Source organism: Bombus vosnesenskii, unplaced genomic scaffold, assembly GCF_011952255.1.
Source record: "Bombus vosnesenskii isolate JDL3184/JDL3185 unplaced genomic scaffold, Bvos_JDL3184-5_v1.1 scf7180000016279, whole genome shotgun sequence".
NCBI classification, from domain to species: domain Eukaryota; kingdom Metazoa; phylum Arthropoda; class Insecta; order Hymenoptera; family Apidae; genus Bombus; species Bombus vosnesenskii.
This window is the reverse complement of record NW_022884348.1, coordinates 2168012-2185729: the sequence shown is the minus strand read 5'-3', so window position 1 is coordinate 2185729 and position 17718 is coordinate 2168012. Positions and strand designations below refer to the sequence as shown.

The 17718-nt window shown below is 38.3% G+C and overlaps 1 protein-coding gene across 3 annotated transcripts in view; it reads right to left on the bottom strand.

Moving 5' to 3' along the window:
- Positions 1-17718, bottom strand: part of LOC117242888 — a 137801-nt gene that overhangs the window by 34661 nt on the left and 85422 nt on the right. For all 3 annotated transcript variants that reach the window (XM_033509938.1, XM_033509939.1, XM_033509937.1), the window contains exons 4-5: positions 7081-7323; positions 6586-6816 (exon numbers count right to left, since the gene is read on the bottom strand). In XM_033509938.1, coding sequence (XP_033365829.1) covers positions 6586-6718 — 133 coding nt within the window. In that variant the 5' untranslated portion in view covers positions 6719-6816; positions 7081-7323. The remainder of the gene's footprint in view (positions 1-6585; positions 6817-7080; positions 7324-17718) is intronic.

The following is a 17718-nucleotide window of genomic DNA, read 5'->3' as shown; positions in this document are numbered from 1 at the left end:
AATTGTTATCGTTCAAGAACTAATCATATTTCAAATCTGTATGAACTTGTTTATTATGGAACCTAATTACCGCGTAATCTTGAAAATTTCATCTTACGGTCAGACGAAAAAGTTAATTAAAGTCAACGCTAAAGACCACTAGCTATCAACAACCACTTTATAAAAGGAAAAAGCAAGGAAAACGTAAAAATTGAAAGAAAACGTTCTGGATGCCACGGCCATGGAAAAAACGTAGCAATGATCGGAAATTCTTATCCAATTTCAACTAAACCCGCCTCCATTAAACGCCGTAAATTCCATCAACATCGACGCAGATCGTAATTATCTATCCGCTGAGTGCGTGTTATATTAATGCGAATAGCGTAACGCAAACAATCGCATTTTGATTTAGTACAGCTTTCATAGTGTGTATACACGCACTAAATCCATCGCGGGCTGAAACGAGCAGAAGTTGTTCTTCGTACGTACACGTTCAGGGATCGAATTACTCCATTATCGTAAAATGCGCAAGCGTTCTCGCAAACGCTTCGATGTTCCAGTTAAATAGGCAAGAGTCGTAATCGTCTAAACGACTGAAAAGAAAATCTCTCGAACGCTTTTCTCGAACGGACCGACGATTTCGAGCGCTAATTACGCGGAATTATCTGTACAGAGCATGCAGCGCATATAAAAAAGCATGGATATATCAGATTATGCGCATGTGGATTCCGTTACCGTGTAAATCCTCCCCGTTTTCGACCGAGAAAAGTTTGTATTTCAAGAGCGCACAAAAGAAGATAAGCACATTTTTGCCGACCCTTTCATTTACATGTTACTCATTTACGATTGAATCACTCAAAAATCTCAAATACTTTGTACAACAAACAAAACGTACATACATATAAATTTTTTAGTGGTTTATAAGCAACTTTAAGCGTTTTAAAAATGCACGAGCTTAAACATTTTTAAATAATCAAAAATATACAAAATATCACGAGGATCAAAATTTTGGTCAAAATTCCAATCTAAATCGCTTTTCCTATTTTTCCCCTATGATTTCCAGTTAGCTTTGTTCGTAGTTTGCGTCATACGCCACAAATCGTTCTAATCCAGAAATTTGTTAACGAGCGGAACAATGAACCGTGAAAATAAATTTCCCGAGGCTGGTGCATGAAAAAGACAACTTGACATAACCACGAGGGTGCAGTTGTTTGTCGGACTCATTAAAACCGTGAAGAGAGACGAGCTTTCCCGTGATAATTGTTCAGTTGAAAGTATGACATAGCCGTGATACGGTTTCGTTAATTATCACAGAAAGCGCGAATAATTTTAATTGAACAACGTTTTATTAAGATACGAAAGTATATTGATCCGGAATAATGGATTTTCCTTTTATATCCGCTTTTAATATCTACATATTTAATTTCTCTCTTTTTTTTTAATAGGTTGTAAACGAAAGTGGATATGATTGGACATACATTTCAGTGCTCATCGATACTGCAAGCAGATTGTCGTATCGATGAAACAATAATTTGGCAAGCTGGCAATTACAACGAAATTACGATTACGATACTGACTGCTCGACGACCGATTTATTCAACCGATATAACAATGCAATTAACCATGTCATTAGTTATTTATTGGTAGGAATTATGTTTTATCTTATGGCGGGTGTAATTCCGAATTTATCTGTTCACTGAATTGTATCCTAAAACTCCAATTACCTCCGTGAATACGAGAATAATGAAATTGAATATCATCTTACTCCAGTGGTAAAAGTCGAAGAAGTTTTAAAAATTAAAAATACTTCTCAAGCTGTTATACGTAATACTTGCTTTAACTTCAGGAATTTAAAAATTTGAGAACTCGAGGCAGAGATCCAAGAACGGAACGTGCGCGAGAACTTTAAAACCTTCTCGTGTTCTAACTCCGATTGAAAGTCTTTCTCTTTATTCCTAGCCCGAAATTAAATAATTTAAAACTCGTATAACGATAGTATCTCCAATACACCGACGATTGATGGGCAAGCTTCCTTAAGCAAACAGTTCAAGAGGAAATTCAGTTAAATTCATCCTAAAAATACTCAAGTCAAATTTAAACTAAATTTAAAACCAGATATGATGTTCGATCTAACCACCGGCAGGCTATTTTTAGTAGTTCATTGCAGAGAACGGAAATTTCGTGACGACGGCCAGACAATAAGGGTCAATTTACCCTACGAACGATATCGATTCTCGTCAGGGCATCGTCTGCATATTTTTTCGCGGTACGGCCAGCGATCTCGTTGAAAAGCTTTCTAATTAACTAGAAGGAAGAATATATCGGCGACGCGAACTCGCCTCTCGTGAATTTTATATGGAGGGGATGATGCGACAAAAGGGGTTGGAATCGACCAAATGATCAGTCTATTACAGGGTCGTGGGTGTAGGAACGAGCTATTGGTGAATCGTCGTCGAAACGATATCAGCGAACGACAGAGAAGGAAATACGAAATGATAGCCATTTAGATGAGATACTTCTACCGGAATAAAAATGGGATCGCAATTAGGCCGGATTCGGTGGAATTTAGGCGGAAAGAGAATACGTGGATTAAAGGGATTTCGATGAGGTTCAAAATTGATTGCGCAGGGATATTTGCATGAGAATTATGTTCCGCGTTTCAACCTCGAAATTAAAGTCAATTTCGAGTGAAATGTTTAACGTAGAAAATTCAGTAGAATACTATTCAGCAAAGAGGTTTAAAGAAGACTTAACTACTAAATTATTATCGTAACAATTCTGTTCAAAAACGATCAGTTCCGTTCTCGAAGAATCTTCCACGACGCTCTTGGTTTGCCGTATTATTCATAAATGAACGATAATGTTCGTGTCTTCTGAAGGGAACGCGTAAACATGCAAAAATAACATCTTATAATTTCACTATCTTCTATATATTATCTTACTTCTACAACATACATCTACCAACCTACAATCCAATTTCTACTTTCCATTTTCTTCTACGTTCAAGAGAGGTGTTTGAGAAAAACTACGAGACTTTCATGCAGAGCGGAATTTATTGATTAATCGTGTTCGCGTACGTTTACACGAGACATATTCGCGGAATGTTCATGGAATGCATAGAAGAGGAAATCGATAGAGGGTTTTCTTTCAAGCCGTTTCCTTTCAAGATTGTCTGTCACGAGTTCGAGGACAAGGCTGAGGCACGACGAGAAGAATTACGGTATACAGAGGCACAAAGACTTCTTGTGGCATTGACACGAGCCACTCTGTTTCGCGTATGTCCCTTTGAGATGCCTCCAGCTCCTCGTAATGACATGACGGCGCGGTGCGGCAATTTCCACTAACCGGCTTGCAAGCCATCATAAATTGTAATGGTATTATCATCCCTAATTACGCGATGCACTTTGACACGAGTTCGCTCGTCGCAATTCGTAATGCGGCAATTACGGCAAACTATTTTAAACAGAACAACGAAACACTGTTTAATTAAGCAAGTTTGAAATATCGTCAGGCCTGAGAACCGAGCTGCGTTACGTTGATTCGACCGCGGTTCAAGTAGATCGAGGCGTAAATGGTCAGACACTCGAGAACACTGTGATACGCGAAGTACGTCGATAAAGATCGTTCTTCTCTCACTTTAGTAAAATTAAGGTGTAAACGAGCATTTTTATCATTAACGACAATTAAAGGAGCGTAATATGTATTTTATATCGTACATAGATTGTTCATTTAATTTACACTCGATTATCTCTCCAACTATTGGTTATTTCAAAAAATGTTTCAACCGATACTTGCTTCGTTTCAAGGGAGATATTTTACGATGCTCGCAAATTCTATCTACGTGGGTGTGCCTCCGAGACTTCGAGGTAACCTTTGCTTTTTTAAATGCAACTGCTTGTTTCCATTTCGATGAAAGCGTAGTCAATTCCCCGACATGATTCGTGATCGATGAATATCAACCACGAAGAATATTACGAAAGAAAATTATTAGATTTTATGCGGGGAAAACTTCCCCCGATATCGAAATGAAGTATTCGACCAGACATTAGAAATAAACGTTATCTCCACTCACGTTTACAAGAACTTATTGTATTATTAAACTACCTTTTTAAGGCCACAGATATGCTCCACATATCTTGCGACCATCTGTATCGTTTTCATACTATACCACTGACTGGTTTGTCCTAAATGCACTTTTAACGACTAAGCGTAGATCGGTAGATCAAGGCGACACTGATCAGACGCCCAAAATATGAATTTCATAGGCGCAAGGAAAATGGTGTAACAGTTTGACGATTAAGACGATCTATTACCTTTGGTAGCTGTGTGCGAGTGTATAGCTGGTTGCCGCATAAAGTTGCGCGTGGCTTAAGTAGATTAAGATGGCAATGAGCAAACTACCAAGAAATCTACCTCGGCGATGCACTTGTGCCGAGGTAATTTTCATAGTTCAGGGAATAGAAGATGAAACACGCCAGCAACTATCATAGATCGTTTCGAAAGCTTTACGCGAATGTCGGCAACAACGATCGCGCGACAACCAAGGAAATCCTTGTGAAATTAACGAAATTCCTGGTACGTGCGGCTTCTGACATCGTTACAGAAAACTTCGTAATTTCCATTAACCAGAGAAATGAGTTTCGCAAGATCGCAAAAGGAAACGAACGTCGCCGCTTTACGATGAAACGAATTTTGCAAAGAGAATGCGACGTTAATGAGAAAAATAGAAGGAATAGTTATGAGGCGATTCGAAAACCATTTCAGGAAACGCTAAGAACAAGTCGAGTTACATTGAAGTTTGAAATTACGTTACGTAATACATTAAGGAAAAGTTTTTGAACGTGAATTATTTCCTCGAGGTAAATTTAACAATAATCTGCCATATAGATATACGATTTAAAATGCACGCTTATTTCCTAAGTTGGATTTTATTACGACAACATTATCGGACTACCCTGACAAAGGTTATCTCTCTCTCCTTTGATTTTCATCTTTGGAGTAGATGTAGGTTTAATATGAAATGTAGAAGGTGAAGTGTATTTTTTCGATGCCTTTGAAATTCTTCAAGCAGGATATATCTATTCATATGAGTCTCCGTTGAGAAAAATCAAGCAATCTTGTGTAGAAGAACTCCCTTAGTTTACTTGGAAGTCCTTGCATTTTCTGAAAGGTTTTCCCATCCATTGAATTTATAGCGGCCTCGAGTAACAATATCGAAGGGGAATACTGTTTAAAGGGGACCCAAGTAATATTAAAACTCTTTACTATAAATAATTAAGTTTGCTACGTTGCAGTTCCAGCTTGGCATCTTCAAGGCGAAGTCAGGTATTTTAAAACGTTCATAAGACCGGAAATTGCATTCCTTACCCAGTTCGTAGTAAATATAGTTACCGAATAAAGTAGTATTTGCCAACTTGTGCGATTCTAACCTTTTCATGTGTGTTTGACCTTGATATTTCTTTATTACATAACGACAGATGTGAAGCATTTACATCGTAAATATTGAACTTGATTTTACAAAATAAACAAAATGAATGGTATAATAAATGATAATATAAAATACAATAAAATTGATAATAACAATATAAATAAATCTCAAGCTCAAACATAAGAAAAACCAAAGCTGTTCGTTGTCTCTAGGTTCTTCAAACGTAATAAGCTCAAATATTTATACATTTCATAAAGCTTTCCAACATCTTACACAGCATCCTCAAAATTTCCCTCTAAGTATCGGCTCGAGCAGGCAAGCGAACATAAACCCTTGTTTGCTTTTTCGTTTGACGCACAAGAGAGGGTGAAACAGACTTGATTGACAAGTTAGATCCTCGCAGGTTATTTTCAGGAGGCATTGTCCGGTCGATAGGTCACGGTTTGAAATGTGTGCAAACATAATTTCGGTAGTGCTTATAGGGACCCTTTCGTATCGGTCGCGGAGTTGAAAAGGTGGGCGAACAGCGTTGAGGGAAGGTTTCATTCAGAGTTGGCTCCGCCTTGGGAAGAACGTACCTGATCGATAATTGGTTAGATTCGAGGAATATCGAATATTCGTAGAGCTACATCGAGCAATCTCAATCTTTATCGAGAGGATGAATGCCTCGATGGCTGTCGTCAGCTTCGAATGGAAAGCTCCAATCGGCCAAACCGATAGCCATCGAATCTCTTCGCGAAATGTTTCTTTGCTTTGCAATACTCTTCAGAGAACTAGTCGTTAGCTTGTCGATTTTAAGAGATCAACAGCAATATCTCGATCGTAAATATCAAGAAACTTGATTCGTAAAAGGTCTCTAGAATTACGATCAATCTTTTCAATCTTTGTACGATGCTTTGAACCTGCATTTATGATATTAAGAAAAAGATGAAGATTTCGAATTGAAATCCTAACGAATCCTATCGTGCTAACTGTAATCTTATTTCGCAAAATAAACGAAACTTCGGTAAATCAAAGAACATGGCCGAAGTAACTTTTGATCCTCTCGGCGTAATTCGCTAAAGATAAAGTGATAAAAGTCAAGAATGGAATGAAAATGAAAAGTGACTTGGACGAAAACATTTCGAGATGTCGACAACGAGATTCTACTGGAAGATCAATTAATTAAATAGACTTGCCCTTAAGCTCCATGTCGGTGACCTGATCAGCTTTGTAGGTGACCGTCTCCCTACGATCCCCAACGATGAAGTAAATATTCGTGTATTCCTCGTCGTCGTTACCGCCGGTCCCGTTCCTCGCCTCGAGGTCCATGGCCAAGCAACTAATATCGGCCTTGAACCAGCTTCCGCTCCTCTGTGCTCGACCTTACGACAGCTTGTGAGGCGACCCGGCCTTGCTACTACTCGGGGCTACGAAAACATTCGATAGAATTTCGTTTTGTTCATTTCAAATGCAGAATAATTCGCTTGAACTTTTCGCGGGGCAAATGGTTGTATAATAGAAGAAATTATACGCAAATTTATAACAAATAAAGATATTAAACTTTCCGCGGAACGATAATATAGGAAAATTCTCTAAATAAGAATAATACGAAAATTACGTAAAACTGTCTTTAAACAATCAATTGTCTATAAATATCAAGGGGATATAGAGCAAGTAATATCGATACTAACCTCTGGTCGGGTGTAGAGGGATAGCTGAATCCTCAACGAGCTCATCGTCGCATCGCCGCCCCGGCGGCAACAACCGGGTCAACCCCGATTATTGCACCTGTCGACTTCGTACCTGCCGTGCGCAACACCTGCAGGGTGAACGATTCAGCGTTGTAGAATCCCGTTGATGACCGTCCAGGCACTAACCGAGAGGACGATCGCTCGTCTACTACCAGCTCACACTGCACTCCTTCATGGTCCATTCTACAAATCGATCAAATACAATCGTTAGATTTTCTATCGAAATTATTTAATAATTACAGCAACCGAGATTATAATTAATTATTTTCCAACACGGTAAGTAAATCCAGTATTTTTCATGGAAGATCCCAGTGTGCCGTTCTAGGGTTAATTTTTGCAATTTTTAAAAGTTAGGTAATTACTCGCTAATGAAAATATTCATATCTGGATGAAGCTTGGACTTTGTATGGCTCGATTCATTATACACCGGCGAATTCATGCAGAAACTGCGAAGAACACGCGTAAAACAGTCCGAGATGAACTTCCTAACGCGATTCTGGCAAACTTGGGGCTGAGCAATTAAATTAGGACAAGCAAGAAGTAGCAGTCGACTGAATATCGAACAGCTACGGAAACACTGACAGACTCGTAAATTCTAGGGGAAGAGCAGTTAACGCTTTTCGTGAATTTTAATTTTCGGAATCAAATATAAAATTTAGGTCTAGCAATGAAATTGGTTAGTAATAAAAGTGGGAGCGAGCTGTGTCAATGGGGTATGGAATAATTTAACAACAAGTTTTACATGGTAATCGAGAATGAATTACGTCGAGGTAGAAACAAGCGATAGGTTGTCTGTGTCAAATGTAAAATTTTATCGATACAACGTACAAGAATCTTGATATACAGACAATAACGAGACAATATTCGTCCACTCATATCATATTCATAGAAAATTGTCCGTTTGTTCTTACTTGGCAAGAGTGCCACACCCACACGAGACACTTAGGCGAAGAAAATTTACGATTTCTTTGCTCAAGGTTGTTGGCAGAAATTAAAAGTCCTGACACACCGTGTCTCGCCCTTAACCCATAACCTCAAACAACGATTCGCGTCACACGACAAAGATGTATATGACCGTCGACGAGTATTTATGACACGCTCGTCAAGGTACTATATTCCACATGGAAAACGTGCCTCCACTCGTGACGGTAAGAATTCTGGCAAAAATTTATCTCGAGAGATATAAAGCATAACATTTAGTAAGCTTTGTATGATTTAGTATGGCACTAGGTATAAGTTTGAGTTTCTGATTTGCATTCTCAGCATTTTCAGAAAGTAAGAGACGAGATTGATCGCTTTCATCGAATTACATCTACTAAATTAATCGAGATATTCGTACGAAAATTTAGGAAGATATTGAAAAAGCGTCGATTATTATTTCTACATTTCTATTATTTCTATTATTTCTAACATTTACTTTATCTAATATTATTTAAATTTGATTTATAAGGCCGATATTTCTTGTTTATACGGCGCGATGATTATTATTTCTCGTTAGACACCAATTAGGGTGCAGCATCATTAAATTGTTGATATTAACACTGTGGCGTTAGAAGCGTTAATTAGTTTTCTCATATAACGTTTCATTTACCCATAGTAGGTTACGCAGTATGGGAGCACTATGAATATGAGAATTCCGGTACTAAGTAACCAAAATTATGGTCGAATAAAACGCGCAAAGACAAGTAACAAGTTCGTGGAATTTATTGCAACGTGAACAGTGATAATTTTTAATCGAGAGAAAATCTCGACTGTGTGACGACATCCGGGAACGTGAATTGCCATAAACGCCCTCGCAACTGTCGCTGTAAGTCTCCAACGCAATCAGACTGCACGTATAATAATAACGATAGCAGCAATAGCAACGACAATAAACAGTTTCGTTGTAAACAATATGGACGGATAAATCCGATCGTTCAACTCGAATATAATACGTTTATTATTCACCGAAGAACGAAATAAAAGAGATACACTTTACGTACAAATTTTTTATATCTGAATCTCACCCTCGTTTTATAATCGAAGGGAGAACTTCTAATATTCCAAGAAAATTTTTAGCATAAAAGTGAAACGAGAAACTAAGCATATCCGTAAGAATTCTTTCATATTTTCCTTAAACTTAAGAAATACTATTCGACCGAATGTGATTCGAAAAAAGGCACCAGAGTTAAAGGATTAATTCTTACGCTAACTTCTGGCTAAAAAATATTAAGCTTTGAACTACAATAACTTCGTAAAAGGAAATTGTACAACATTACGCCCGGGCTGCTTTTAATGGGCAACGCTTCTACGTTTTCACTACTGAATTGAATTTTCTTTTGTGAATTGCCTTTTCATACTAGGTAAATGTCCGGATCGTGCAATCTCATCGTGGTGTAGCGTGGGTTATTTTAATGCCAACGACGCACATTTTATTCAAAACGTGATAAAATGACGACAAAAAATCGTATATCAATTTTGATAGGCGAAAAGGGATCGTTGTAAAGGCGAAGCTTCCATCTTCTGATTTATTATAAAACGAGTAACTAAAAAGTTTTATTAAGACCGACAGAAACGTATTTGAGGTACTTTCGAGGGAGAAATATCATCTTTAATTACTTTGCTGCGAAGTGTATTTAGATAAACGAGGGAAAATTCATTAGTACTACAATTGAAACTGAATAATTATTGGATTTACAATGCTGGTAATTCCGAAGTGAAAACGGAAGGAAAATAAATAGACGTTTGTTTTAAGAATAAGCTTAATTACTTCGAAGTTAATTGAAAGTCTCGCTAATAGCTCCCAAACCCATTTTGATGAAACGATGGAACATCGAGCGGCGGTGCGTTGTTAATTAAAAAAAATATTTAACTATCTGCTCGTTTTATTTTTGTTAAAATTTGACGAATCGGGACATGAAAAGTTAATGTTCAATAAAATCCACCCTTTTGTTTGATGATATCGGAAGAAAATAAAGCTTTTTTTGCGAATAAAAAGAGAATTAATGAAAAAACATTAAAAACAACGTATGGAAACGTGAAATATCAGAAAATACAAAAGACATAAATATGGAAAAGAACAACATGTGCAACACATACGAAATAAAGATATTAATAATAATATAAAAAAAAAAAACAATACGAAACACGTATTCACTAACTACGTTGAAAACAGCGCTTCTACAATAAGCATTACGTTCAATAGCATTTCACCAGGAACATCTATTATTTGCTCAATTATTTATCGACAATGCGCTGTCAAATCAAACACCCACTGTCAGGAATAGTATGTTCCATCGATGTAGCCTGCAAACGGAAGATGTCACGTGAAATTTACAGGAAACCTGTTGCAGAACAATGCCTATTATGAGAGGTGAATCGATCCAGTCGCGATACGCGGGGAAAATGATTTTCAACTCAACCAGTACGAAATCCGCATGAAAATTCATGTTACGCGTCGATTCTCTTCCGTTTCATCGCTGCAGGAAGTATAACGCGCTTTTAATTGGATCGAAACGTTCGTATTTGATAACGTGACAAGACATCCACCGTGATGGATACAATCGAATGAGGCGCGTCAGGCCAGAAGATCGAAGTAGACATCGCGCGTCGTGTCGAAACAGCATTCGAAACGGAGATATGTATCGCGCTGCCATCCAATCAAACATCTTTGAGGGGGAAAAAATCTCGTTTAAATCGTTTCTCGAATCGACTACCATTCAGAAATCAGTTTACGCTTTTGTTATAACTTAATTATATTTTCTACAAAATTTTCTATAAACTCGCGATTATTTGAAGTTATTTGAAGTATTTTCAGTCGTTACAAGTTTATGCATAAGATTCGTACGTGCCAAAGAGATATTCAAATTCCAACTATTTCACGATCTCGTAATAAAATTCGTTTGTCAAATTTTATAACACGCTTAAAACCAATTCCAAAGAACAATTATCACTAAACATCGACTGAAGTGCATCGATCACCGATTGAAATTTCCACTGTCGATCACGTATCACGTTCCATCGAGCAGCCATCGATATGACAGGACTTCAGCCGGAAGATCGTGTTTCCGGAAACTTTGGAAGTTGCTGCGAACGATATCGGTTAATCAAACGGAATGTATGAAACAGGGAACCGAAGGGCGAGCGGCAAAGGGTGGAAATGACGTAAACCAATCGGTATCGGCAACACACAGATATACAGAGGACGAAGCCAATCAGAAGTGGACGCCCTGTGCAACAGCAATTGCCAGTGGACTCTTAATCCTGGAAAATCGCCTTTTACATTGTCCGGTCGGATTAAAGCTGCGACCATACTGTTTTATACGCACAGCTTCGGTCTTCAAGTATATTTCACGTTCGAGCTCTGGACACCGAGCGATTTTGAGCTTTGCGCATAGAAAACGCAAATTTCGAACCCGTTTGTCCGGTTTTCTCGGTCCATTTGAATCGTTCCATTCGGCCAGATTAACGTCGGATTATCGAACCAAATTGCGATAAAGGGGTGAATGTAGGAGTTTAAAGCGAAAATATTCGGACTGGTTGCAAATAAGAGCGAGTTCGATCGTGACGTTTATGGTTGTACCGTAGAATGGACAGGTTGCGATACTTTATTTTATTAATGTACAATTTTACAACTGTAAATTATGAAATAAATTATGAAAATGTAAAGCTTCTACAATAAAGTAAAGTAGAACTCTGTATCGCTATTCTTATTGCTGTTAATTCAAATAAATACAAGGAGTTCTTCTTTTCTTAAAGTCGTCGATAATTAATTGGCTCATTTGCAATTATACGATCATCTTCATTCACGAGAAAAAGATAACATTACGTCAGTTAAGGTGTTGGTAGAAACGAATGAATTAACGAAGCGTAATACTATTCCTTAAACTTATCTGGTAATAAAAAAATAATAGGAAAATAACATAAAAGTTGCTCGTGCAACGCGTTTATATGAGCCGGTCGCGGATTTTAATATGTCCCTGTACATAAACAACGTGATTTGCAAACACGATTACATCTGCACAGACATCGCCGTCAATATTAATAACCCAACTACGAACAGCATGAAATATAATTTCGTGCGCATTCCAGGATCCTCCATCTCGAAAACAGAAGGATATTAATAATTGATTTTCGCGTGATCATCGTCGAAACGCCGGCACGATGCTTTTTCGTTAAAAAGAAATTGCTCCAGGTAATTTCCTATAATTCCGATACATGCTCGAGTTTCAATATAGATGGAAACGCTCATTTTATCACGAGGCAGACTGCTACTTTTATTCCTTTGTTTCGCTGTAATTTCCCTTGTAATTTACGAAGGAGAAAACGACGATTAAAAGCGTTTAAAAACAGTAAGACTATTAATTAATATAACTGAACTGAAGCGCTTAATACCTTCTGTTATGCGCTTTAAAGCTGTTTAATTAAATGCAATTGGAACATATTTATCTTCTTAGTTGTGGCAGACGTAAATGAAATATAATGTAACGTATCAAAGGAAGTAGATGATTGAAAATGGCAGAGAAAGATTATTAGTACGCAATTATCCTTGTTGCGATCGTCGAATTTTTATATCTCGATCTAGCTCAAGTTTTTACTAAATAAAACAGACGCTCAATGGCTTAAGAACGCGTATAACATAAGGTTGAAAAAAGAAATTACATATTCCGACAACTACTTTTTCATATTATCTTCGACATTTTCCAATATCGGAAAAAGCAAGAGATGGTTTGAAAATGACCGAAAAGATGCATCGAGGTTAATAATAGCTGTATGAATATTGTAGGAATTAATATTTGAAGATATTCAATTGGTTGTATATTAATAAAACAGCGTTTGATACATTGAATCACTCGGCGTGAGCCACTAGTTTCGATATTAATCATGTTTGTATGAAAACAATAATTAAAGCTAAAGGTAAATGTTACATTATTTGAAATCATACATTAATTATAGGATTCTTGTGTTATTACCGGACTCGATCAAACAAAATTTAAATTGGTCATTTTAATTGTCACTTTAATTATCGTCATATATATAGTATCACGTATTTTTTTCGTAAAATTTAAAATTTATTCCACATTTATCGGTAGAAATGAATGTACTTTTTATCGTTTACGGGATGATGGAGAAAATCCATCGATGATTTCAAACGGCTGAGTTTCACTGTTTGCGGGAAATATTCGCAAGTACGTGTTATAACTCTCTGTTCGTGACCATAAATGTTCGAAACCGCTTTAATGGCGGCAAACGCCATATAAAAAGCCACTTCGTAAAATTGTCAGGAAGCAGAGCACATTATACGCGTAAAAGCAATAAATTATTGTTATCGAAATGATACGATCGTACATATGATTTTATACTCATGCGTACGTATTATACTTTATTAATTCACGACACAAATTGCAACGTTAACGAATAATTAAAAAACATATACATATTTTGAAATTATTTCCATCGATTAGTTTAAAATATGCAATTTATTAACATTTTTTCTACTTTTTCTTCAAACAGCTATTTACGCGTACTAAAGATAAAAAAGAAATATAGTGAAAACGACGAAAACCAACCGGATCGGCAGTTGCTCCATCGAATTAAAAGCAAAGCTCCAGGTTGCATCCGGGAAAAGGAGCAGCACGATGAAAGTTCGTTTCATTCACTCTCTCCCAGGTCGTAACTATCAGACTAACAAAAAATTCCAAGTCATTAAAGCTGACGAAGTGTATCAAACGGCCGAAAGACCATCTTGCGAGCGTTTCAGGGAGACTAAACGACCGCATAATTACGCGTTCAATGAGACCAGAGCGTTATCCAGGATGCGGCAAGAGCACTCGAGCTTGAGCCGGAGTTAGAACGCTTCCTCGAATGCAAATTACGCGGTTCAGCGACAGCGTACCTATCCTGGCCAAAATAAAAAGGGAAAACAAACAGCAGGAACAACATGGAATTTCGCTCGCGTGCTGTTTCACCACGCCACGACCCAGTTTCATGGATCTAATTAACTGTGAAACGGCCAACCGCCTTCGTTTATTTTCCTTCAGCAAACAGCACGTCCTCAGTTTGTTCGCGTTCCAACCGATTCCCCTTCTTGCTAGCTGCCCTTCCGACCCTAGATTTTTTCCTTAACAACCTAACACCTCTCTTTATTCGTTAATCTTTTGTCTTGCAACGCGAATCAAAGATAGTATTCGCTTCTCATCCGCGTCGAAGCTCTTTTCAATTTGAAAGGAACGTTCAACGAGGGTCGAAGTTATTGAAAAAAAGGAGGAAAGGGAAACAGGCAGGTCTGTGAGCCTCTAAAAGATATTGTCGAGATGGAGGTGAGATCATTCCCGAGGTGACAGAGCTAAATAATATCGAGATGGATGGCGACAAAGTCTGACACGATTAAAGCGAACGAAGAAGAATTGCGATGGAGAAAAAGCTATATGGAGTTTCTTCCTTTGTCACGGGTGTGTTTGTGAATTTACCGTGAAAGTTTCCTTTTTATTTTATTATATTTTTTATTTTATTTTTTTATCGGACGAGGATTTTTTTCACGGCACAAACCTGCGAAAGATCCTACACCAAGAACATTAAGAGAATGTAACACGCGATCTTCTCATAGATTCGTTTCAACCCAGGACAAAACCAGGCACTCCATAAATTCATTTCCAGAGATGCGAATACATTAAGACCACGTTGAGACGATTGCGTCTCCTGAAACGTTGTTCCCCGCGGCGAACGTCGGCTCCTCGGCGATGACTTCCATCGGGATGACTCAGGAAAAAGGAAACGTGCTAACGAGCCCCGGTCAGCATTAATTGTAACATCCTCTGGACGGTGGCGGACCGCTTCCGTCGCGCGATCGCCTCGTCTCTGAAACGAAGGAAGCTGCCAAGACGACCTCAACGCCCACGCCGTACCGACTATAGGCCCTTTCCTCCGATTCCGCTTCACTCGACGTCTTTAACGCTGCTACTGATGGCGAGTTTAGACCGAACGAACGAACGAACGCTCGCTTTTCCCCCACCTTAGCAAAATTTAGTAAACTGAAAGCGTAAATGGGAGTTCGTTCGTCGTTTGGGTAGCAGTGAAGAGTACCCAATTCGTATTAAACGTCATATACTTACGGCCGGTTGTTGTATGTACGTTCGTATTAAAGTAGATAAACCAAAGTGACGTAAATGTATATTCGTACCGCATGACGTAAACGTACGTTCGTACAGCTCAAAGGATTAGAGGGTCGTTTGCCAAAAACATTCCATTTCTATCGTAAGAAACTTCTGGCTCGATACGTTTCGCTAAAATTACCTTCCACGCTTGCATTTCACGCTCGTACGTGATACGCATTGCAAATTAGCGGCACTTAACGACAGTTGGTCGGAAATCTTTTCTCACCCATAAAATAACTCTCAGTTCCCTTCCGGTCCCTTCTCATAGAAAATGATCTTACTCATCCGAACTTATACTTAACCGTTTAAATTGAATAATACTCTCCATCCTGTTTATCTTTACCTACACACATCGGAACTATGGTTTAACCATTTTTCAGGACGTTCTTTCGCGTTACCGATCGTCCCCATGTTAAGTAACATCGAACAAAGGCATCGCCGCGAAACGGTTCCGACGAATTCGATCTCTGATTTCTAACGAAAGGATGTCGATATTGATCGACTATTGAATCATAGAGAAACTGGCGGTCCCGTGCAACGATTCGATCTTTGCGAAACGTGGGATAGCCGACTGTAGGTGAAAACGTGACGCGCTCTGACAACGCGTTAACGCGATTGTAGCGACGTTGTGGATCGATTGCACGCATCTGCGATGTCCAAACGAATTTCCAACGGAATCGCGTCATGTCGGTGCGGCCTTAAGTGCATTACGCCGTTTACGAGGTAGTAGCACTCTCATTCCGGATACAGGTACCGTAGACATTAAATTCAATGCACGTCAGACAGTGCCGCATGCGGGTACGGGACAAGTAGCACAAACGTCGCCCTCCTCCCTCTTCCCCCTTCAAGATTCACGTTTTACGGTCTCGTTTTATTGCACGCACGCCGATAAAATTCAGTCGGGTAATACCCCTTCTGATAAACTTTATCGAGGGAACGTACGAGAAACGATCGCGAAACGGTTTCGCTCGAAAGGTGCCGCGTGCCGTGTTTCTCCGCCGTTTTGTCTTCGATGTACGTCGTGACGTTAGAGCTTTCGAAGAGAAAAACGAAGAAATTGCGATATCTAACCCTTTGCCAATTTCATTTGAACGTTTTTTACGACACGATCGATCGATAATTCTGACATACTTTTATCGCAGACTCTTTTGAAATCAAGAAGTTTGTTTCGAAAAGAAAAATGTTACGAATATTTGTAAATTTATTCGTTCTTCTTCTTCTAATTTCTATCCATCGAAATGACACAATTAAAAAATGATAGGAATAAAACGAAGACGATACTATCTCTATCTTTGTTTCGCCTCGTTTCAACGTTATATTTGATTTCTATTAATTAATCGCATTAGATATTAGATTATTAATTGTTTGAAAAATTCCAATATTCCTAAACGGGATTTCCATTGACAGTCAAAAATCGTGTTATTTATACTATCATAGAATTATATTTTATTGACTCGAGTCAAATATTTGGTATCATCTTCCGGATACATTTTACTTACGAATTTAATCACCGATGACATTTGCCAGGGGTATTCATTAATTCTATTCGCAAAGGGTAGAAATGTTTGTCATGAAAGTGACATGCACAGAGATACAAATATCGAGGCAGACGAAGCTCCTGCGACAAGATTTCGCCAAGCAGACACCGGAGGCGTCGTCTTCGTGTCGACCTCAATAATTATACTTTAATCAAAATCGTGACGAAATTTCCTTTGATGCTCTCTGTTTGATGATTGTCGTTATTCAGCCGTAAACAAACTAATAATCGCGTGATTGCCATTTCCCTCGTTCTCCTTTCACGATCGGCTATGATTCGTGCAAATTTGACGAAATTGCTAGGAAACTAATTCTCCGGTATCTTTGACAACGTGCTTTCGCCGTTTGGAAAACATTTTGTTTTCAACATAGTGATACAACATTGTGTGTTATACACAATATATGGAACGTTACTCATAAATCGAGCTCGCATCAATTTTATTTGAATCTTATCACGGTGATACAGTCGCGCCTTTAATTAGAAATTCGTATTTCGAAAAATGACGCGTCAAAGATTATTTTATTAGTTTGCTGTTTGTTCGATACTGATACTTCAACGCTTTAAAGTGGAGAAAAGATATGTTTTTTTATTGGTTACGGAAAACCAATAAATTATGAAACTAGCGTTTGAAAGAGTCTTGTTAGTACACGTTGACATTACAAGCAGGATCTCTTCGAGCATTTTTCTTCGGTCGTTAAAAAGAAACGAAAGAGATTACTGTGTGTACTTGTCGCTGATTGCCAAGGATATCGAGAGGAAAGGAAGAAATATTCAATACTGATATTCCTATCCCGCATCCTCTGTGGAAAAATCGTCTCGAGAGGCAAACAAAAACGCACAAACAAGCTCCTCTTCCTTCGCTATCTTTCGCACTCTTTTCTACTTATTTGCACGGTAAGCGATGGCACG